This window comes from Sphaeramia orbicularis, chromosome 20 (assembly GCF_902148855.1).
Source record: "Sphaeramia orbicularis chromosome 20, fSphaOr1.1, whole genome shotgun sequence".
Taxonomy (NCBI): domain Eukaryota; kingdom Metazoa; phylum Chordata; class Actinopteri; order Kurtiformes; family Apogonidae; genus Sphaeramia; species Sphaeramia orbicularis.
The window spans coordinates 34,230,710-34,254,690 of NC_043976.1; the positions used below are offsets into that span (position 1 = coordinate 34,230,710).

A 23,981-nucleotide genomic window follows, 5' to 3' on the forward strand; every position below is an offset into this window, starting at 1 on the left:
ATCGCATTGTTTTTTTCATGCCTAAAGAGGAATAAAAACACTCAGGAAAAAAATTTGATTAAGGGTCTCATAATTCGTGCATGAAAGGGTTAAAATTGTCATCTTCGCATTATTTTTTAGTTTTCAGTGTCTGCAATAAAACCGGAAGTGCTTTTATTTTTACTACTTCCGGGATGGGACCATTCGCTCGCTCGCGCTAATAGAGCGTTGAGGTTACGCACAGTGACGCTCGTGAATCCCGGCAGGCGCACTGGGGAGCGTCCACGAATTAACGGAGGAGAGGAACGGAGAGATAAGACACCAACCGAATTTCACCGACTCCAGAACGACAACGCGGTGTCCCACGGGGCTGCCGCGGTTCGGAACGGCGGACGGAACGAGGACTGACCGGAGGAAGGGACTGTTTTCCCCACAAAGCCCGTCTTTATAGGTCGGTATGCCCGGGGTTATTTTTTTTTTCTGGAGCGTCTGGCAGTTTGTCAACGGCTCAGTGAGGAGGATGCGACGTGTTGCACCAAAAACAGAGTAGAATTGTTGCACACATGAATGAATAATGAATGAAGTGAAGTTGAAACAGTTGTTGTAGAGGCTTAAGTGAAGTGTTTTCGGCGGTGACGGGCAGGTGGGCAGACTAACGTGACTGAGGCTAATCAGCTTTGACGCACAGACACGAACTGCGCGAGCCAACACTTACACATTAAAGACATGGCATCCTCTGTTTACCCCCCCATCCATCCCAATTCTTCCTTTAGATTTCTGATTTATTCAATTAACACTAAAGTATAGACCGTGGGTTTTTAATACAGGGGCCGCATACAACGCAAGTGGATCTCAACCAGTGAAATAATAGCATAATAAGCTATAAATAATGGCAACTCCAAAATTTTCTCTCTGTTTTAGTGCAAAAAAAGTTAAATTACATGGTGAAAATATCTGTATTTACAAACTGTTCTTTCACACAATTTATTTATTTGTTTATTTCTGGACTCTGGAATTTCCACTTGTGGGACTAATAAAAGAATATCTTATCTTAGCTTATTTGTTTATTTAATGAGGACGATGCATATTAATGAGCACTCAGTTAAAATAAAAACATTTGGCTAAATATGCTGGAATTAGCTGGGAGCTATTTTCCATCCATTAATACATTAAATACAATATAAATTTATTAGTGTTGAGTGATTCAATTAACACTAATCTAGAGACCATGGGTTTTTAATTCAGGGGCCACATACAACGCAACTGGATCTCAACCAGAGAAATAATAGCATAATAAGCTATAAATAATAACAACTCCAAAATTTTCTCTCTGTTTTAGTGTAAAAAAAGTTAAATTACATGGTGAAAATATCTATATTTACAAACTGTTCTTTCACACAATTTATGTATTTGTTTATTTCTGGAATCTGGAATTTCCACTTGTGGGACTAATAAAATAATATCTTATCTTGTCTTATCTTGTCTTATCTTATCTTATCTTATCGTATCTTATCTTATCTTATCTTGTCTTGTCTTGTCTTATCTTATTGGCTTATTTGATGAGGATGATGCATATTAATGAACATTCAGTGCAAATAAAAACATTTGGCTACTTTGTGTAAATATGCTGGAATTAGCAGGGAGCTCTTTTCCATCCATTAATACATTAAATACAATATAAGTTTATTAGTGTTGATTTATTCAATCAACACTAATCTATAGACCATGGGTTTTTAATTCAGGGGCCCCATACAACGTAAGTGGATCTCAACCAGTGAAATAATAGCATAATAAGCTATAAATAATGGCAACTCCAAAATTTTCTCTCTGTTTTAGTGCAAAAAAAGTTAAATTACATGGTGAAAATATCTATATTTACAAATTGTTCTTTCACACAATTTATTTATTTGTTTATTTCTGGAGTCTGGAATTTCCACTTGTGGGACTAATAAAAGAATATCTTATCTTATCTTATCTTATCTTATCTTATCTTGTCTTGTCTTGTCTTATCTTATTTGCTTATTTGATGAGGATGATGCATATTAATGAACACTCAGTGCAAATAAAAACATTTGGCTACTTTGTGTAAATATGCTGGAATTAGCAGGGAGATATTTTCCATCCATTAATACATTAAATACAATATAAGTTTATTAGTGTTGATTTATTCAATCAACACTAATCTATAGACCATGGGTTTTTAATTCAGGGGCCCCATACAACGCAAGTGGATCTCAACCAGTGAAATAATAGCATAATAAGCTATAAATAATGGCAACTCAAAAATTTTCTCTCTGTTTTAGTGCAAAAAAAAGTTAAATTACATGGTGAAAATATCTATATTTACAAACTGTTCTTTCACACACTTTATTTATTTGTTTATTTCTGGAGTCTGGAATTTCCACTTGTGGGACTAATAAAAGAATATCTTATCTTATCTTGTCTTATCTTATTTGCTTATTTGATGAGGACGATGCATATTAATGAACACTCAGTACTATTAGTGTTGATTTATTCAATTAACACTAATCTATAGACCATGGGTTTTTAATTCAGGGGCCACATACAACGCAAGTGGATCTCAACCAGTGAAATAATAGCACAATAAGCTATAAATAATGACATCTCCAAAATTTTCTCTCTGTTTTAGTGCAAAAAACAGTTAAATTACATGGTGAAAGTATCGATATTTACAAACTATCCTTTCACAAAATTTATTTATTTATTTGTTTATTTCTGGAGTCTGGAATTTCCACTTGTGGGACTAATAAAAGAATATCTTATCTTATCTTATCTTATCTTATCTTATCTTATCTTATCTTATCTTATCTTATCTTATCTTATCTTATCTACTTATTTGATGAGGACAATGCATATTAATGAACACTCAGTACAAATAAAAACATTTGGCTACTTTGTGTAAATATGCTGGAATTAGCTGGGAGTTATTTTCCATCCGTAGTCCTCAATTGACAATACAGTATATACAACACATTACTATATAAAAGTGTACATCATACAATACATTATTAATACAATAAATACAATATAAATTTATTAGTGTTGATTTATTCAATCAACACTAGTCTATAAACTGTGGGTTTTTAATTCAGGGGCCACATACAACACAAGTGGCTCTCAACCAGTGAAATAACAGCATAATAACCTATAAATAATGACTACTCCAAAATTTTGTCTCTTTTTTGGTGCAAAAAAAAAACAAACTAAAATTACATGGTGAAAATATCTATATTTACAAACTATCCTTTCACACAATTCATTTTTTTATTTGATGAGGACTTATAGACAAGACAGGTGAGTTTGAAAAGTCTGAAGTTTTCAAATCTTAGCAAATTGTATTTTTCAAAATGTGAATAATCTGACCAACCATGAACAACCTGAAATTCCTTGAGAAAAGTAAGTGAATTTTAACAATTTTATGCCTCTGTTTATTAGTTAAACATGTATATTACAACTTACTGATCAGAGTGGATCAACAAAGGCACAAAACATCTGTTAACAGACATCTGGAACTAAAACATGTATTATTCAGTATATATTAATCTTTGTAATTTTTGCACTTTATAGTTTCATCCCTGAGGACAGATTGGACCCATTGGGGGGTAGGTTTTGGCCCATGGGCCATATGTCAGACATTCCTGGACTTTAGATGCCTTGATTTCAAAGCCTTCACATCATGTAAAGTTTATATGATAAACCTATATTATATTATATTGTAAAACTGTCAATTTTGCATACGATTCTGGGCAAAATAATTATAATCCATTGTGCATGAAGAAGTTGTATGCACACAACTAGAATTATTTATCTGTGATTATAAACAATCCCCTCAAAAAAAGCTTTTGAGCCTCAAAGACCTAAACAACTTCTGGCGACCACGACATCTAATGGTCTAAAATGTTTAATAATTTCTGAACCACTAAAGGCACAATTATAAAATGACAGAAGAGTAAAAATAAAGGGTAAAGTGACAGAATAATAAAAATCATAGAATGGTTATTAAATAGGATGATAAAAATTGTATTAAGCCAAAAATGAAAAACAAATAAGCAAAAATATGCAAATTAATGACATACCTCTTCATCTGGTATGACTTGAGAAATAAAAGCAAAATACATTTATTCATGACAGTGTCACTATACTGTATAGACATAAGTATTGAGACACTGAGTTCAGGTCTCTCATTGCTAACAGGGAGCTGGACTATAACATAATAATATTTGTAATAATGTAATTTCATTTTGTGATCAATATCATTGCAATATATGTTTTAGTTAATTTTCATTGTCATTAATGCTTCAATTATAACATGCTTTACAGTTAGTTTCTACTTTAAATATTTTATCATTATAATGGTTTTAAAAGTTCTACTTGTAGATTTCTGAAATATTTCCCATCTTCTGAACATAAATAATAATTTTGTATTTCAAGTAAACATCTGGTTCCTTCAATTCTCAATCAAGAAGAAAAAACAGCCTTTGATTTGACATTTATCATGATCATTTTTAACAACTGACATACATGTTTGTTTGTTTTTTACTTTATTTTTATTGTTTGAATTCTGTACAGTACAAACATAAGGAACATTTGGGATACACTGACCATAAAAAAACCTTTGTGACTAACAATTGGTTTTAATCATGTGATGCTGAAATGAAAATTGTCCATTTCTCCCATTTATCATGACACTGCTCTTCTTAAATCCTCAATCTATGGGTCAGAACCTCCATCTCAAATATTCCATTCACAATTAGTAGCCAGTTGTTAATTGTAGGTAGTTCTAATCTGCACCATTTTTTGGTAATAGCTTTTTTACAGGCTGGTAATAGTATTTTAAACAAATATCTATCATTTCTAATTACATTATTACCAATAATATATCCGAAATACATCACCAAACATGTTTTAAGGATTGTATAACCCAATATCATAACAATTGTTGAATATACAGTACATTATCCCAGAATGATACAAGTTTAGGACATAACCAAAAGACATGTACATGATTTACACTGACATCTCCACATTCTCTCCAACGAGGTTGAACTCTGGACACATATTTAGCTGTAATTTTAGGAGTTATTATATTTTTCCGGCAATGTTCCCTCGACATACATGTATTTATCATGATAATATTTCAAATCAGTGGAAATGGGAAGTATTCTATTTATAGGCAGCATTCACAACACTTGTGTCTTGAATCCAGCTTCTTTATCCCTCCAGACTGAAAACATGCCTTAGAGTAATGTGTAAAAACTCCCCCCAACTGACTGTACGTGGATGAAAAACTCTGCGGGTACAGTCTGCCTCTGCTGGACTTCCAGGTCTTCCTGAGTCTGTCTGTTTCTTTGTCCAGACTGGGCTCTCCTCGTCTGAGTTCACTGTCACAGTTTTCAACATCTTATTTATTTATTTTCACAGTCTGTCACAGCTTTTGGGCTACTCTGCTGTCGTCTGTTTGTGGACAGATGGAATGCAAGTTTGCTTTGAGCTTTTGGAGAGGCAAGTTAGTTGTTGTCTGCGAGAAACTGCCAGAAAGTTGGCAGCTATTATGTTGATTCATGACTTATTTCTCAAACACAAGTACCCAAATACTCCCTGCTTGTCCTGATAGTCTTATTCTTCTTATTCATATTAGTTATCAGTTTTCTATGATTTTGTAGAAAACACATGATTAATTGAGAAAATGTTTTTAATTGAGCTTTCCTGAAGCCATAAGACTCTTGAACTGTATGTTCAAATGATCTACTTGCCTCTACCACCTGGTCTTCTGTTGGAAATTGATATGTTCTTATATGTTTTTATGCTGTGGGTAAATGCAATGTCTTCCACTGGCACTTATTATTTCATTTTACATACAGCGCTGTGCAAAGGTCCTAGGTCAACTTGTTGTTGGTTTAGTAAAGTTCTAATGACCACACATATACAGAGTATTCAGTATACAGTACAATCTGGATATATGTCTAGTGTGTACAGCATTAAAAACAAAAGTTTAAGGGAAAAAACAGCTTCTATAAGCTAAAGCGGTCGTATCTAGTGTGACCTTGCTTTGTACTTACATGTTTTTAACCCTTTTGTTCAGACAATATTGCATTTATTGCATTCATTTTCAGATATTTTTTATCAGGTTACACCCAACACGTCAGATGTTTCTAATTGTTTGTGCTGTTTCTTGTCATGGGGTCAGAGGTCACACTAAATAATGACTTTAACCTTTACAACCCATTTAATTTAATTTTTTTGTGTGTCTTTTAAGGCTGTGCACATATTTCTGATATTTTCTTAGTGTATCTGAAGGAAAGAGATTGAGAAATAAACAAATCTGCTCATTTATCCAGGGGGTGGTGAAGAGTTTTGCACAATACTGTATAGCTTTACTTATTATACCACATGCTTCTGTGTATTTAATTTAATTGTCTAAATTCAATATATATATTTTTTGCCATTTAAAGTTTGTTATATTGTCATTGCCTTTTTTACTTGGACCAGGGTAACTAATTCCATCCCTCTCATGAACCATGCACTTAGAATGACAATAAAAAACTCCTTGAATCCTTTAATTAATAGTTTACTTTAGTGTATTATAGGCTATGTTTATGACCCTTTCTATCTTTGCAGCTGTGGTGGCGTCCGTCCATCCATGGCCTTCTCCAGGTGACCTCCAGTGAACCCAGTCACTCCTGACTGCTGCTGTCTCCAGAAGACCTATGCACGGTAAGATCTGTCATAGATCAGCATATAATCTGTAGGACAGAAAACCAATGGGTAAATATGGCTGAGTGATAGGGAGCTGAAGTCCTACCACTTTTGGTGTGCTTGTTCCATTGGATCTTACTCTGGAAAAAAATGAACAGTGGTCGATGGAAAGATCCTGTTTGAACTGTGTCACCATTTACTCTTATGATGTTTGTCAATTTAAAACCTAATTTCACAAGACAAGAAAGTCACAGTTTGCAGCAAAGTTAATAAAAAAATATGTAGTTTGTGCTAAATATCTAAATGGACTACATATCTTGTTGCATGTGAGATATGTCACCATCACCAAAATGGCTGCTGCCTTGAATTATTTTAACTCAAACTTCCAGAGCGAGGTGAAAAAGTATCAAAAGAGATGAAAATCCCTACAGTCTGTTCATGTTGAAGCTGCAAAGACATCTTCAGACTCTGAACAGATTGTGGATTGAGACAGTTTGTACACTGCAAATTATTTGGTTCTTACCAAGATTAAAAAACAAAACAAAACAAAAACTTGGATTTAGAAGTGTTAGATAATTTATCTTGTTTTAAGAGTTAATTTCTTATTTCAAGTGTTCATACATTTGTAGACATGCTTATTTCTAGATTTAACAATCTTAATCCAAGAAATCTTGTCTAGTGAAATTATCTTGCTGCATGGACAGATATTTCACTTGTTTTGTTTACCTTTTTCCTCAGATCTAGTGTTTTTATCTTGTTTTTAGACACCCTTTTTTGCAGTGTAGTTTCTATTTGCGTCTGGCAGTTCAGCAGTTTTACAGCAAACAACTTTCTTGACTTTTAAATTCATCTTTTCAATTGACAAACATATGTAAATAATGATTTCAGACACAATCAAGGAATGTCTTTCCGTTGACTAATGCATTTTTTTTTTTTTCTGTGGAACACAACTGGAAGGGATGGGACTTCCGTTCTCTATTTTGACTTAAAGTAAATATTTGAGGTACTTCTACTAATTTACACAGCCTGGCCAAAAGCAGGTCCTACACTCTAATATTTCATTGGACTGACTGTAGTTTGATTACAGCGCACATTTGCCATAGCATAATTTCTCTAAACTTACGCAATGTCACAATATTTAGACACATAATGTTGCTGAACCCAGACCTGACCAACTGAACCAACCCCAGATCATGACACTGCCCCCACAGGCTTGTACAGTAGGCACTAAGCATGATGGGTAATCACTTCATCCACCTTCTTCTCTGTCTGGAACAGGGTCAGTCTGGACTCATCAGACCACATGAACTTTTTCCACTGAAACACAGTCCAATCTTTATGCTCTCTACAAAGTAATGGTTGTTTAAGAAATGAGAAGCTACTCACAGCATCAATTAGAGTTAAAGGATCTGAGGTATTTACGTAGTTAAATCCAGGTTGGGACTTTTTTTTGGCCAGGCTCTAACATTCAACATCTACTTCATGATATCTCAGAGGCAAACTTAGGATTTTTTTTTTTTACTCCACTGGATTTGTCTGACAGCTTTAGTTCTTTGCAGATCACACAGTGTCATTGGAAATGTGTTGATACGTATTGGATTAAGAAAACTGTCCTCCATCTGAAGCTAAAGTTAACTCCTCAAAATCCTCTTAGATTACCAGGAAAATGCACTGTCACAAAGCCGAAAAGAGGGCTGTGCTTCTAAGCTCCTGTAAAGTCACTGTCTTAGTGATACGAGGCTACAAACACATCCGGATTTTATACGATATGACACATCTCTGTACATTAAACTACTGAACAATAAATAAAGTCAAATCAAATCAGCTCAACCATTAGCATGTACAGCAGAAAAACACAACATATGCATTGATGCAGAAGTAAAATAAATAACAAATAACAGTACACCACCAACACGGATCATTTAGTGCATAATTACAGCCCCTACTTTGTATGTTAATATGGATGTTTTTGTAATATTATTTTCTTTTATATAAGTAATACTTTAAATGCAGAACATGACAGCCAATACTGGATCTTTACTATACTGACATGTTCATCAAAACAATACATATATAATAAATAGTGTATTATTACCATGTTTACTGCAGTATAAAACTCAAACAGAAACTCAAAATTTTCTGTGTTGTCATGTGGCTTGTTAGGAAAACAAAGTTCAGCAGTCATTTCAGGGCTAAAGAGCTGATGATTGATACACTCACTGGATGCTGATGCTGAGATAAAAGTAAAGTAAGGCAGCCTAGCTTACAGTACACCACTTCACGCTCTATCTCAGCGAATGCACGCTAAATTTAGCACGGCTATATTTAGAGCGTCGCCCTTGATAAAACGCGTGCATGCTGTGAGATGAAGGGTCTGATTTTGTGCTCATTTAGGCCTCAAATGCACATTCACACATCAGCCGCTATCAGCAGTGATACTACATACAGTTACAGGAACAGACAGAACTGACTTCCCTGTGGCAGTGGGTGCATGTATTTGCTGTAAAGTGCTGTGATAATAACATTTAAGCATACGGTAATATGAAAAAGTCTTAAGCCACCTTTAGCTTTGTTGTTTTTGCAGAGTTGAAATGAACATACATATTTATTTCTCATGCTATTTTCTTCACATACAAAAAGAAGTTAGAGGAAATATGGGCACAGCCTTAAAAGGCACACAACAGCAACTGAACTAAATGGGTTAAAGTCAATATTTACTATGACCCCTTACCCATGACAAGAAACAGCACAAACAATTAGAAACAGCTCTGGAAAAAAATAAGAGACCACTGCAAAATTATCACTTTCTTTGATTTTGCCATTTACAGTTACCTGTCAGAGTAAAATTAACATTTTTGTTTTATTCTCTAAACTACCGACAATATTTCGCCCAAATTCCTAATAAAAATATTGTTATTTAGAGCATGTATTTGCAGAACACGACACATGGTCAAAATAACAAGAAGATGCAGATCTCAAATAATGCAAAGAAAACCAGTTCATATTCATTTCTAAATGACACAATACTAATGTTGTAACTTGGGAAAGTTTCAGACATCAATATTTGGTAGAATATCCCTGATTTTCAATGACAGCTTTCACATGTCTTGGTTCTCCACCTTTGCTGTTGGATGACTTTATGCAGCTCCTGGCATAGAAATTCAAGAAGCTCAGCAATGTTCCATGGCTTGTGACCATCCATCTTCCTCCAGAAGTTTTTAAAATGGGTTCAGGTCTGGAGATTGGGCTGGCCATGACAGGGTCTTCATCTGATGGTCCGTCATCCACACCTTGCCTCAGCTAGGAGCATTGTCCTGATAGAAGAACCAGTCCTCAGAGTTCAGGAACACTGTCAGAGCAGAAGTCCAGTAGTTTTTATTGTTATTTTTTGATTCCAATTAATTTTGCTCTACTAATAGCGCTGTTTTTGCCTATTGTAAGAAGATAGTGATGGCCACAGTAGTGGTTTTACTTCTCCTTCTTAAATAAGACATGGATCAGGTGTTTATTCAGTAGAATAAGATGTGCTTGTGTCGGAATTCAACAGACACAGGAATGGAATGGCTGTCATACATGCAGACACGCTGCTTTCAGAGGAAATTGCAGTGGTCTCTTACTTTTTTCCATAGCTGTGTGTTGAATGAAACTTGGTATAAAACAGAAAACTAATGTAATAAATTTAATCAAATCTGAACAACAGGATTAAAGACATGTTAATAGCAAAGGGAGATCCCACTAAATACCACCACTTTGGTTTATAGAAGCGTTTTTTCCTGAAACTTTTATCTTAATGTAGAGACTGTGAAATGCATATGCGCGGTCATTAGTTTACTTTACTAAAACAATAAATCTAATGTTGGCCTAGGACTTTTGCATAGCACTGTGAAAGTTTTTCATTGTTATCAATCATTCTTTCTTTGTTTCATCCACAAAATGACTAGGTTGACTTTTTGTTCTGTATCAGGTAACAGCTTAAACAATCTTTTTCCCACTTACATTGACTTTCAAAGACCTGATAGAAGCTCAAATGGAACTTTACCTCTTAACTACATCATTATAGTAACTATATTAGATAGCTGTACTACTGATATCTTGATTAGAGCTCATAAGGGATCAGGCAAACTTGATTTTTGTGTACCTCTGCTCTTTAGCTAAGTGCATTCAGTTATAAAATCACCAGCACGAGAAGGATATTAAGGAAAATGTTGTTGCTCTGATCCAATAGATAAGATTTTGGTGATGTAAGAAGCAGAAGCAGATATACCTATATATTGTCTCATTAGGGATTCATGACATTAAAAATATAAAGGATGTGGCGGGTTGAAGGAGGATTTTTCAAATAATGAGTGAAGTCCTGTATTCGTGCAGCCTTTAAAGTAACTTAAACTAATAATTCTGGTCACTATGGAATTAGTGGTTTATTCCAATGGCAGCCAATCACATCTTACATTTTTCCACTTAATCACCCTTCTCACATGTTTTTCCTTCACATTGGACCCTTTCACATTTCAATAAATGCTGTAAAGGCATACATGGTATTAAGAATGAACTCATTTTCCAGTAGTTTGAGGGAATATCTGTTAAATGACTTGTCCTTTACTCTTTTGGCATTAACTACCAATGCTAGCCCAGAGACTTAATACTTCATCTGATATCTAACGAAACAAGCTTTGTATAATTGAATCAAGAGCTTAAACAGCGGGCAGTTAACTGATTCAATGAGCAGAAGGAGTGATAAATTTTCCTAAAATTAGCTTCTAGGATTTGTCATTTAATGTTCCATGTTAAATTCATTACATCTGATTTCTTAAAGCATCGTGTCATGTGTCATTTTGTCTTTTCAGGCATAGATTAAGTGATTTACTAAGAAATAATTTATGCTAAAAAGACTAATTTACAGCCTCAGCACTGGTTTAATATCAAATTTGTCTGCAAAGCTGTCAATTCCATCGTTTACAAACATACTTATTTGCATTCATGTCAAACATAGCAACCATCTGCACCTATCGAAGGCATGCTGGGAACCATCTCCAGTTCATTTCATTTTGGCCTGACCATTCATCCATTTACACATCCATCTGTGCATCTATTTGTATCTACATTTTCCTCCCTTTTCTTTCTCCAAGTGCTCTCTCTCTCTCACACACTCTCTCTCTCTCTCTCCCCCTCATCCTCTTGTTAGAGCTGCTGAATTATTTAACATCAGACAGGAGGCTCTGCTGCTGAGCCAGGAGGAGACCGAGTGAGATGTACTAGATACAGAGAGATGGAAACGAGGGAGGGAGGATGAGATGGAGAGAGAATGGGATGTATGGAGGTGTCGGACGCTGCAGGAAGTCGTGAGTCAGCAGGGAGCACAAGAACCAGTGGGAGGGAAGACAGAGGGAGTTCATAGATAGCTTTAGGTGATACGGCTGGATGGTGCGAGCCGGGAGAGTGGCGTCAAATGCCTCCCGGTGCGTTTGCGTCCGTGTGTGTGCATGCGCGTATCGATCGAGCAGGGAAGGTCATGGAGCTGAGAGGAGATTAGCAAACTAGACTCCGAGCCAGGGGAGTGGGGTGGAAAAGCTAACGCCTCCTCTGAATAACAGCCTCACGCTAGACTGAAAAAATAGACAGGACGAAGGACGAGAGGAGCTGCCACAGTATGGGGGAGAGCTATATGTACCAGCGACTTCCCTTCACCAGAGGAGAGGAGGAGGAGGAGAGGGAGGATGAGGACGAAGAGGAGAGAGGCAGAAGCATAAGAGGAAGTGCTGGAGGACAAATGGTAAAGTCCGAAGATGTGTGAATGTGCAGTGATTATTTTTGCCGTGGCTGTGATTACTGTTGTGGCGTGAGCGTGTGCTGCCAGGTGTCATATGTGTGGGCAGGATGAATATGTTGTTGAGATTGTTAGTGAGTGTGTATGTATCAGGATGGAAGGTGCAGCTGGAGGGTGGAGGGAAGGCTGCTTGTTCAACCACCTAAAGACTGTTGTCAGTATTGATTAATCAGTCTTGTTTCATTTAATAATTCTCATGCTCTCTATATAAAAGATAGAGGTAGGAGTGACCAATAGAGAGCTGGGTTCCCGCCCCTTCCAGTTGTGCCCCTTGGGACCTTTTTTTTTTTTTTCAAAAGTGTATTGATCTCCTCTAAATTATCCCATCATTTACACATATGATGTTTGTTAACCCTCAAAATCAGAGACGTACCTAACATATCTATTACCGTCATTTGGATATACAAAGGCTCCATAAATTATGCAACATATGTGTCATACTGCATTGGCTGAGTTGAAAATATATTTCTTTTTGGACACATTTGTTTGGGTAGTTGATTAAATAGAAACAAATACCTTGAAAAACACTCACAACATTTTTAGAACAAAAGGCCTTAACGTGCTTATTACAGGCTAGATGTAGAGGAAAAAAAACACCTGAAAGCTGAAAACAGTAATTTTCTTTTCATCTTTCATTTTAATTTTTAGCTATAATAGTTCTAAGATAACCCATTCTCAGATAAGGAAAATTAAAATATGGACTTTAAAATAATTAAGTTCTTCTAAATCAAAGACAATTAATAGAAAATGATAGAAAAATGGAATATGTACAGGAGACAGAGGGTTACAATAGAAAGAAAGTGGTAGTTTGTGGAAAAACTGTTGAAGTATCAGAGTGTGAAAACATGTAAATATAGACAGTTGCAGAGGTGACGTCATTGTAACTGTCTCAAACTATGACGTTCTTGGCTCATAAAATCATGATATCAGTTGACAAACATCATATGTGTAAAAGGTGGCACAGTTCATATTTTTTCTGAAGGCAGGTCTCATGCACCACAGTGTAAGGGGTGGGACTTTGGCTTTCTATAATGTCTGGGGCCCACTGACATCAGCTGACATCATGGCAGAACTCAATATTAATGCCCATGGATTTAGAATTGGATTTCATAAAGGCTACTGTGGGCGTAATACAGTCGCGGAAAAAATTCTTAGACCACCTTTGTTTTCTTCAATTTCTTGTTCATTTTAATACCTGGTATAACTGAAGGTACATTTGTTTGGACAAATATAATGATAACAACAAAAATAGCTCATAAGAGTTTAATTTCAGAGCTGATATCTATCCATTTTCCATGGTTTTCTTGATAATAACCAAAATCACTTCTGTTCTTGCATCAATATCTATGGCATTGTGCTGCCAAAAACAGTGCTTTTAGGCATTCCACGTTTTCTTTTCTGTCTGTTTTAGTCACATGATACACACAAGAGTTCGTGCTTGATTGCATAACCGTTGTTTTTGAGGACTTTTGATGGTCTAATAATTTTTTCTGCAACTGTATGTGGTTGGCTCAAAACTTTTGGGTCTTACTTTCTGTGGGCAATAATTAAAAACAAAAGGTTATGATTTATGACAAAAATGGTATTATTTTTGCTATATATGTTTTTTTTTTATTGTTTAGAGGTTCGGTACATAATAGTGACACTTATCTGCAAATCTCTCCATCTGCAAATACATATTGCCCATTCTAAGGTAATGAAAACATATTTTTCTGTCATTTAATACAAATACAAATAATACATATACTACATTTCACTTCTGTAAGTAGATCCCTCTAAGTCTTATACACTGGTTCTTCAAAGTCTCAAATCTTAACAAAAGGGGGAAAACACCAGAATCTGAAAATGCACACCTTCCTCCTTTGGTTCTCTCCTGTTGGTCCAAATAAAGACCAAGTCACATTGGACAGAATCTGACCACTGATCGGTAAACAGAGCTGTAAATCACATATTTAAACCCCCCTTCACGTGTCTGAAAATGCCTGTGACGAGAGACAAAATCGTGGTATTACAGGGTAGATTTTGTACAGCCTGCAAACACAGGCAAAGAGCAGATGCAGAAGTTTGGTTTTAGATGCTTGAATTACAATGCACTGAATTTTTGCTTACTAATGCTAAAAAAAACTATCCAGCACTGTAGCTTTAAGGTTATAAAATAAACACACCATTCCTCTTTTATTTGTGTTTCCTCTGAATATTCTCATTCCTCAGGCTTGCAGCAGGATTATAAAAAAAAAAACTATTGCACCAGTTTGCATGAACTTTGGTGGAATGATAAGATATAGACCAAGGATGAATCCTTTAACCCATAAAGACCCAGCGCTACTTTTGTGTCAGTTCCCAAATGAAATTTTCTCTATATCTAACCTTTCTTAAGTGATTTATCACCATGTATTATAATATTATCCTCTGTATTTTGCATTTTATCAGTATAAATCAGATATTTTCCTGTTTTTATTTACTGACCATGAAAATGTTCATAAAAGCTCAGATTAAAGTTGAAGGTTATTATATCAAGCAGGAAAAGTGACTTTTTCAGTAAAATCTATCATTAACCGAATATAAATCAAGCATTTCCATTCACTGTCATTGATCCAACTCCATGGGTTTTACTGGTAAACCCATGTTGTAGAAGATAATGGTGTTTCCATGTTCGCTATGGAGCCTCTGAACATCTAAATGGGTCATATCTGATGACCATGAAAAGATGACAAACTGCATTTTACACCAATTATTTACATGTATTGATAGGATTAGTGGATCAACAGGTATTAAACAGTTTAGACATGTAGATGCTTTTGGTCAGTGATGAATGTTTGGGTCTTTATGGGTTAAACTTGGAGCATATCCATAAATGTGATAAGAGTCTGGAATTGCTTTTCACATTCTTAAAAAGACATAACCTGACTTGTTTTTGTCTGTTGTACACTTTACTTCTTCCAAAATATCAAACAACAAACAAACCATCGTTTATATCTGTTCCTGTTTTGACCTGGTGCTCTCTAACATTAAAGGCAGTGGAGACAGTTCCAGCCCCCGCCTCTTTATTGATCTGCTCCATAATTTAAGAGGTTTGTCCTTGGCTCATGCCCTTCCAACAAGTTTAATGAAAATCGGTCCGGTGGGTTTCTTTTTATAATTACGCTGACAGACAGACTAACAAATGGAACTAATCGCATAATTTCTTTGCCAATGACTAAACTGAATCACACTGACTCATAGAAGAACAAATGTTTTACACCTTTTTTGTTACATGGCTGTAAATGTCATTCACTAAAATATCACTTCATTATGATTGAATTTCAAAGAAACTGCCCTGCCTTATTTACTAGGTGCTTGAAATACATTTAATTCATTAGACGATTTTATTTCCTAACTGTACAGTTATTTCCAGGTCTGACATGATGTTGGAGCTATCAGTCTTTCATAAATGAGTGATGTAGCTGATAGCATCTCTGTCATTTCTTCTGTACTTAATATGTTGTCCATTAACAGTATCCATTCGCCCTCAAAATGTGGACTACTTAAAGGGGTCATATTTTGCTAAACCCACTTTCATTAGTCTTTGGTTCATTTATTTGTGTATTTGGGGACATTAATAGTTCAAAAAGTTTGAATTTGAACCCTCCAGGTGCTGCAACGCTATCTTTATGTTCATTTTGGCAAAAATCGAGTGGATTTCTACAAGCTGTTTTAATTCCTGCATAATTTGTTTCATCTATATGCAGTTACATCACGACATTTACACATGTAAGGTCAAGACTTCAGACAAACATTTCTCCAAGTACGACATAATTGTTGTACTTGGAGCCAATTACCTAAAATGTTCAGTCGTTGGTTGAACAGCAGCACAGCCAACAACCTGGAGGGGGTGGGTCGTAAAGTGGCTCAGTTGCATTTAAAGGGCCAGCGCTCAAAACCACCTTTCTGGTGTCATTACTCAGAAATAGGGTTGAAGATGGACCTGTGGAGTTGAATTACTGAAGAATTCAGACCCAAGCAGAGCATTTACAGTTTACGTAGACCACAGGGAATGTTTTAAAATGCATAATTCCATTAAAAACTAAAATATCACTCCTTTAACTCTGCTTGTTTTAACCAACATCAGGTTTTAGTGAAACGTGTTTTTGTGTGCAGATGCAGTGTGAAGAAGGGACAGAGTGGCTGCTGGAGTTGCTGACAGATGTTCAGCTGCAGCAGTACTTCCTGCGGATTCGCGATGAGCTCAACGTCACACGACTCTCCCACTTTGATTATGTCAAAAATGAAGACCTGGAGAAGATCGGGATGGGGCGCCCAGGTGGGTCCCATTTTATTCCAGCTGCTGTTTGTAAAACTTGAAATGCATGTAAAGTGTTACTTCACAGGGACTGAAGCCCCTTTAAGAACCCATAAAAATCCATCTTTATTTCTGCATTTTTATTCTTAGTCATGTCAACAGGACAGTAATATTTTTGTGGGTGTTTTAAGATAAATGCGTTTAAGTGTTTTCAATACATGTGTCTCTGTTGTTTCAGGTCAGAGACGATTGTGGGAGGCAGTCAAGAGGAGAAGAGCTCTTTATAAGCGCAAATCCTGGATGAGCAAGGTGCATAGCATTCATAAAAACGCAGAATACCCATAAACATTACTTTTCCTGAAAGATAAGCTATGTAATATTGCTCTGATCAGTGAACACAGGAGAGAGCTATGGTGGTGAAACAGAAAAATAAGATGTTAATGTCTTCTCATTACAAAACTCTATGGAAATTTTCATGGAATACAAAGTACTTACTCCCTTGTCCTGCCTGTGTCCGACCAACAGGACTATGTGAAACAGGTGACATTTTGTGTCTCTCAGACAGAACTTCAACACGCTAGCAGTGTTGCAGTAAGTGAGAAGAGCGGAATGAACATGATTTGGACAAGGACCTCAGCTTCCAAAATGGAGCCAATGCAGAAGTGTCCTAAAGTTTTAGTACAGCTCATAAAGCCCTGGCTCCGAGAGATTTACATTACATCTCTATGAATTCTAAGCAAGTCATTTTTTTCAGGGTCAGTCCAGTGTCATAAGTTTTATTTGGAACCTCTAATAAGGTTGGTGGTACATCTTTAAATCTTTCTTGCTTTAATAACTTCTCAGGAATAATAGAATGACTGATTTTATCAGAATTGAATAAAACTTTTCCTGACAGGCAACTCGACTGTATTTGTGATTAATAGGTTCCACCAACAAGACTGTAAAATAAGTTGCGCATTGCTTGATGAAGTTCACGTTTACTTAGACAGTAGATTAGCACTTAGCATTAGCTTGCCACTTATGCTGTAGTTCCACCACTTTTGTCAAATATGATCATTTCTGACTCACACAAAATAGAAAGTACTGGCTTAAAAGCAGCAGTTCAGACACCATTGGGTGATGTCAAGGCTCCTCTATCCACTAATTATATATTTTGGGTTGGAGATGAAAACTGACAGCCCTAAAGTCCACATTAAGAAATGTCTGGAGCAAAAAAGAGGAAAGTAGAAAATGCAGAGGGCAGGATCTTACTGGGAAATGTACCAATGCACACTTTTAGAGAGGTTGAGATGGATTATTACTATCTGAATCTTTATGTTGTTTTTATATGTTGTTAAATATTAGATAACACTGATCTACAATTTTTTTTTTTAGAAATTATTTGCTTCAGAGATTAAATGTGCTAAATGTTACAAATTTTAACAAGATTAATCGGAAAACAAATGACAAAAGTGCAGGTTTGCTGATGTTTTCAAGGTATATGATAAAGTGTTATTACATATATATATTTGTTTATGTACATTCATAGTGTAGATTTATAAATCTTCCACTAGATAGAACCTGTAAAGTGAATGTATTGTCATGTACAGACAGTGTCTTGAAGTAGATCTGGTAGCTCTGAGACAAATATTCCTTTTGAGTAAAACCCATTTTCTCATTAATTTGCATTTTGACCCAAGACTGTATCTTGGAAACTTCAGCCAACCAGCATTTTTGACTTGATTTGTCTTCATCAGTGACTCACACGTGGTAAAATTTCACTACTTTTATCCTGGAAGCATTTTACTTGCAGACCAGTGTTATTTGTCTTTAATTAGAACTCACCCTGCATTTTTTTTCACAGTAATCGATCAAATATTATTTCATTTCATTATTTCTAATTTCTCTTTTTTTTCTTTTTAAAACTTGTCCTGTCCAGCATCATCACGGCAGAATGGTAGTCTGGCTGCCTTTTGGTGCTGAACAAATTTGCTTTGCCAAGGGAAAATTCATAAAGTATATGAGGCTCCCCTTGATATTTTACCCCTTTTGATTTTGAGTTTTGTTGAACCACATTTCGATGCTGGACCTGACATTAATTATTTATCACTATTTCTAATTTCAAATATAATATTTCAAAGGTGTTTCCAGTGAAACGACCAGACGCCGACCCCCAGCAGCCTCACACCCAGGGTGCATCGTCCAGCACCGTCTCGTCCAATAACGAATCAGGAGCCTCACTGACCTGTTTAATCAGAGAGTCAGAGCTGCAGCTGTTTGAGCGGCTGGGTGATGGCACATTTGGAGTGGTGCGGAGAGGAGAGTGGACTGGCCCTAACGGCAGAGTGGTGAGACATATCTACAACTAGAAAAGCACTCGGAGAGCGCAGACCTCCGCCAAGGCTGATCAGTGGCCCCCCCCCCGTGGGCCCCCCCACGCCAAGGAGGTTATGTTTTTGCCAGGGTTTGTTTGTTTGTCTGTCTGTTTGTCTGTCCGTTAGTGTGCAACATAACTCAAAAAGTTATGGACAGATTTTGATGAAATTTTCAGGGTTTGTTGGAAATGGGCCCCCCCGTGGGCCCCCCCACCCCCGATCACCACCAAATTTTAATAATTTCTTCCTTATCCCATTTCCAACAAACCTGAAAATTTCATCAAAATCTGTCCATAACTTTTGAGTTATGTTGCACACTAACGGACAGACAAACAGACAGACAAACAAACCCTGGCAAAAACATAACCTCCTTGGCGGAGGTAACAAGCTATGAATTCACTCACACAGTGTCAAAAAATTGTATGAATAATTAACCTAATGTTGCACTTCTTAAACTCAGGTTCCACATCAGCCCAGGCATTCAGCTTAAAGAACTACAATTACAAAGTCTTTTTATTTGTTATCATTCTAATGTGCCGAGCTGCACTTGGAGATCAGTTATGACAAGCTATTAGTAAATGTGAATATTTTAAGCTGAAAGCAGAAAGACGTGATATTTCAGGCACCACTCGAGTTTATTCTATGAAACAGTGAGATGATATTGATAAAACGACCTCCCAGATTACTGTTGTGTTGTTGTTGTTATTGATTATTTTCAGGAGAAGGGCTTGGAGTTTATAAGTTATACTCCTTCTCACTCCTTTTCGAATATTTATTATATGTCTTATGTTTAAGTGTTTTTTTTTTTTTTATTTTATTTTTCTTCCTTTTTGACATTCATATTTGAAATACATACATCAGTCAATCAATCAATCAAGTTGTGGCCTTTCCATTGGACATCTGCGCAAAACTTTACTGATATTTATTAAATATTGAAAAATAGAAGTGCGTAATGTTGGTTTTTCCATTAAATCACAAATGTGATGATTTGTTTATTTATTATTGCAAGATGACACGAGAAGTCATTCCATAAACGTGGCAACAAACGTAAATATCGTCTTGATTTACAGATTTATTCATTATTATTATTATATATTACCCCTCTATCTCGTACTAATTTAAAAAATGATTCGGTTTCCTGGTGTGTCCCCACATACCGCGCCATGTTATTTTTAAAACTCTTCTTCACTTCTTGTAACATCTGTCAACATCCAGTTTTTTTATTCATGTGATTCTAGTTGCGCAAAAAGGTCTTTCCATCGCAGTTTTGCGTGATATACCAATTGCGCTATGCCCGAAAAACCACCTCTTGCCAGCGCAAAATCTTTTATCAAAAAATGAGAGTTTTGGCAAAATTGTCGTTTTTCCATTAGGCAAATTTTTATGCGCAAGTTATATTCACGCAATTTGAGGGTCAATGGAAAAGCACTAATGAGCGTAGACTGTTCCATCCATAAGTTGATGCTGAAGAATGAATGCCAAAGTGATTAAACTTAAAACAGGATAAGCAGGGAAAGTCTGTGTTTACAAGTAAGATTGTATTTGGTGGCAAACAGATGACTTTAAATGGTAATGGGAGCTGGTGTTTTCTGGCAATTATGAGGCACCTGCAGAGGAAGGATTTACCTCCCAAGGAGATTCATGCTGATATGATTTCCTTTCCTCCTTACGGCATGATGTTCTTGCTGAAAATCATTTGGCTGGAAAGAAATATTGAAATGATAACAAGATAATATCTGTCATAGGGAAGTTTTTTTACATTTAAAGACACTGATCCCAGTTAAGTAGAGGACATTCATGTTATGTTTTTGGCATCTGAGAAAACACAATATTTTGATAAAAATGATAAAATACATGCAAAATTGCTGAAATTATATGAACATTTCCCTAACACTGTTACGTCTGAAAAAAAAAAAAAATTGCAAGGAGCATTAACATTGTTCCACAGCAGCCACACTACCAAAAGTTTTTGCCATAATCTAAGGTGCCTGCACTGCAGATACTGTATTTCTGCATTCAGTTTTTGTTTACTGGCCTCGTGCAGTGAAATAAGCTAACATTTTATTTCATTGGCTGAATAATTAATCTCTGCAGCTCTGTGAGACTGTCTTGAATTAACCCATACAAGGCCTTATAACACAAAAGTACTCTGTGAGACTGTGCTGAATTAATCCATACAAGGCCTTATAACACAAAAGCACTACAGTCAGCTTTTGAACTTTGCAGCCTACATTCATATGCATGTTGCATGATTTGATGAGAAATACAGTCGCAGAGAAAATTATTAGACCACCCTTGTTTTCTTCTATTTGTTGTTCATTTTAATGCCTGGTACAACTAAAGGTACATTTGTTTGGACAAATATAATGATAACAACAAAATAGCTCATAAGAGTTTAATTTAAGAGCTGATATCTAGCCATTTTCTGTGGTTTTCTTGATAATAACCAAATCACTTCAGTTCCACGATATTTTAGAGAATACTGACTGACAGAAGTTCGGCAGTACGGAAGATAAAATTAGCTTGAGTATGGTGTAGGATAATTTTGAATAACAGAAGACAACATAAAAAAGTTCTGGTAAACTTTAGAAAGGACATGAGTTAAGTGAACATATTTGTACATGAAGACACAGGTCTGGTAAACATTCACATCAAAAACTGAGAAAAGCTGGAATTTTTTTGAAAAGAGGAGCAGATGAGTCAAATCTCTCAGAAAAGCTGATCATTCTTAAAAATTTCTTTTGAATTAGGAAAATCTTATTGAGATAAGTGGGACAGGTTGCCACCCAGACAGTATTACAATAAGTAATATAAGGATAAATTAAGCAATAATAATTTTTAAAAAAAATCAAGAAACAGGAATGATTTATCAATGAATGGACTCTACTCAAAATGCCAATTGACTTCATGTTTTTTTTTTTTTTTACAGACAAGATCAATATGGTATTTCCAGCTCAATTTTTCATCTACAATAACACCTAAGAATTTATTGTGAGAAACCTAAAAGTTGTCTGAATTATTTCAAAGTTGTTTTGGAATATTTTGTTGTTTGACTTTTGATGGTCTAATAATTTTTTCCGCAACTGTAATACATGTGTTTTTGCTTGCTGTTATTTATAGTTGTCAGTTGCTGTCAAGTGTCTGAAGGCAGGCGTGTTGGACTCAGATGGTCTGGATGATTTTATCCGAGAAGTGAACGCCATGCACTCACTTAATCACCAGAACCTGATCCGGCTCCACGGCATCGTCCTCACACAGCCTATGAAGATGGTAAGAGACACAAAGATGAACACTGATGTAGAAGCTATCAAATAAACCGAGCTGAAGACTGAGTGCCTGTGTGGTGCTTTAATGTAGGTGGCTGAGCTGGCCCCTATGGGATCCCTGTTGGATCGTCTCAGAAAGCGACAGGGTCACATCCTCATCTCCTCCCTGTGCAACTACGCTGTACAGGTCAGTTGGAGAAATACGCAATAGAGGAAATAAAAGTGATGAAGCACATGTTTCTCTTTTCCTGTATTTCATCACATCTTTTGTGATACACCCAGAGACATTAGCAAAACACTTGGACTTCTATTTTGAGGTTTACTACTTGTGATTTTTAGTTAAAGTTTGTGTACATGCTACATTACCTCAGTGTAGAAGAGGATTTTTCTAAATATTTCATTTTCAGAATAGAATATTACACAAAACTTGATCATCTGTCTTTCCATATGAGCCTATATCCTTTTACCTTTTGACTCATATCCTAATGTTTCACTTTGTAATTAACAGAATTCATGAACAAAAACATGAGAACCCTATTAAACTTATATATTAATCTGTAATCATTTTGTTTATTGCAAATGTTGGGTCTCAAACATGCGGCCCGGGGGCCAAAACCGGCCCACCAAAAGGTCCAGTCAGGCCCTTGGGATGAATTTGTGAAGTGCAAAAATTACAATGAAGATATTAATAAAGGGTGTCAAAATCATTTTAGGTCAATTCAATCTATAGTGCGTCAGACCAGTAAACTACTATCATAATAACCTAAAAATAATTAAAACTGCAATTTTTTCTCATTGTTTTAGTGTAAGAAAAGTAAAATTACACAAAAATATTCATATTTACAGACTAGTCTTTTACAAAAAATGTAATAACCTGAACAAATATGAACAACCTGTTCTCTCTTCCATCCTTTCGTCTACACACCTGCTATTTCATGTGATGGACTTGGTACTACAATGTTTTTGTGTCCGTGAGTTTGGACATCAGCTGTGTTTGTAGTTTGTGCCTGATTATTTTCTGTGTTTTTGGATGCCTTAAATATGTGTAGGTGGCATGCGGCATGGCTTACTTGGAGCAGAAGCGTTTCCTCCACAGAGACCTCGCTGCTCGCAACGTTCTACTGTCGACCAACGAAACGGTAAAGATTGGAGACTTTGGTCTGATGAGGGCGCTGCCGACACACACCGACCAATACATCATGGAGGAGGGACACAAAATCCCGTTTCCATGGTGAGCAGAGGTTTCTGGTTACAAAAATCCTGTCCAGATGAAAGACAAAACAAAAGCAGTTTTCAGATTGTGTCAAGCGATTCAGCTGTTTTTCCGTCCTTGCTTTTTTTCTGCAGGTGTGCTCCAGAGTCCCCTGAAGTCTCGTACTTTTTCCCATGCGTCTGATACCTGGATGTTTGGGGTCACTCTGTGGGAGATGTTCACCCATGGACAAGAGCCGTGGCTGGGCCTTATGGAAGCCAGGTGCGTCCATACTTTGCTGTAATACTACTGGAAGCTCATGGATTTGTTCAGTTTAACTCATAAAGACCCAGTGCTGCTTTTGTGGCAG

The 23,981-nt window shown here is 36.1% G+C and overlaps 1 protein-coding gene across 1 annotated transcript in view; it reads left to right on the forward strand.

The window, feature by feature from the left end:
- The first annotated feature begins 221 nt into the window (after positions 1 to 221).
- The window catches only part of LOC115411067 (activated CDC42 kinase 1), a 33,198-nt gene continuing 9,438 nt past the window's right edge, over positions 222 to 23,981 (forward strand). Inside the window, 11 exon segments of the mRNA XM_075353445.1 lie at positions 222 to 430; positions 6,619 to 6,714; positions 12,312 to 12,466; positions 16,658 to 16,820; positions 17,038 to 17,108; positions 18,920 to 19,126; positions 22,274 to 22,423; positions 22,511 to 22,606; positions 23,469 to 23,650; positions 23,767 to 23,782; positions 23,784 to 23,893. Of these exon segments, the coding sequence (XP_075209560.1) occupies positions 6,708 to 6,714; positions 12,312 to 12,466; positions 16,658 to 16,820; positions 17,038 to 17,108; positions 18,920 to 19,126; positions 22,274 to 22,423; positions 22,511 to 22,606; positions 23,469 to 23,650; positions 23,767 to 23,782; positions 23,784 to 23,893 (1,157 nt within the window). The 5' untranslated portion in view covers positions 222 to 430; positions 6,619 to 6,707.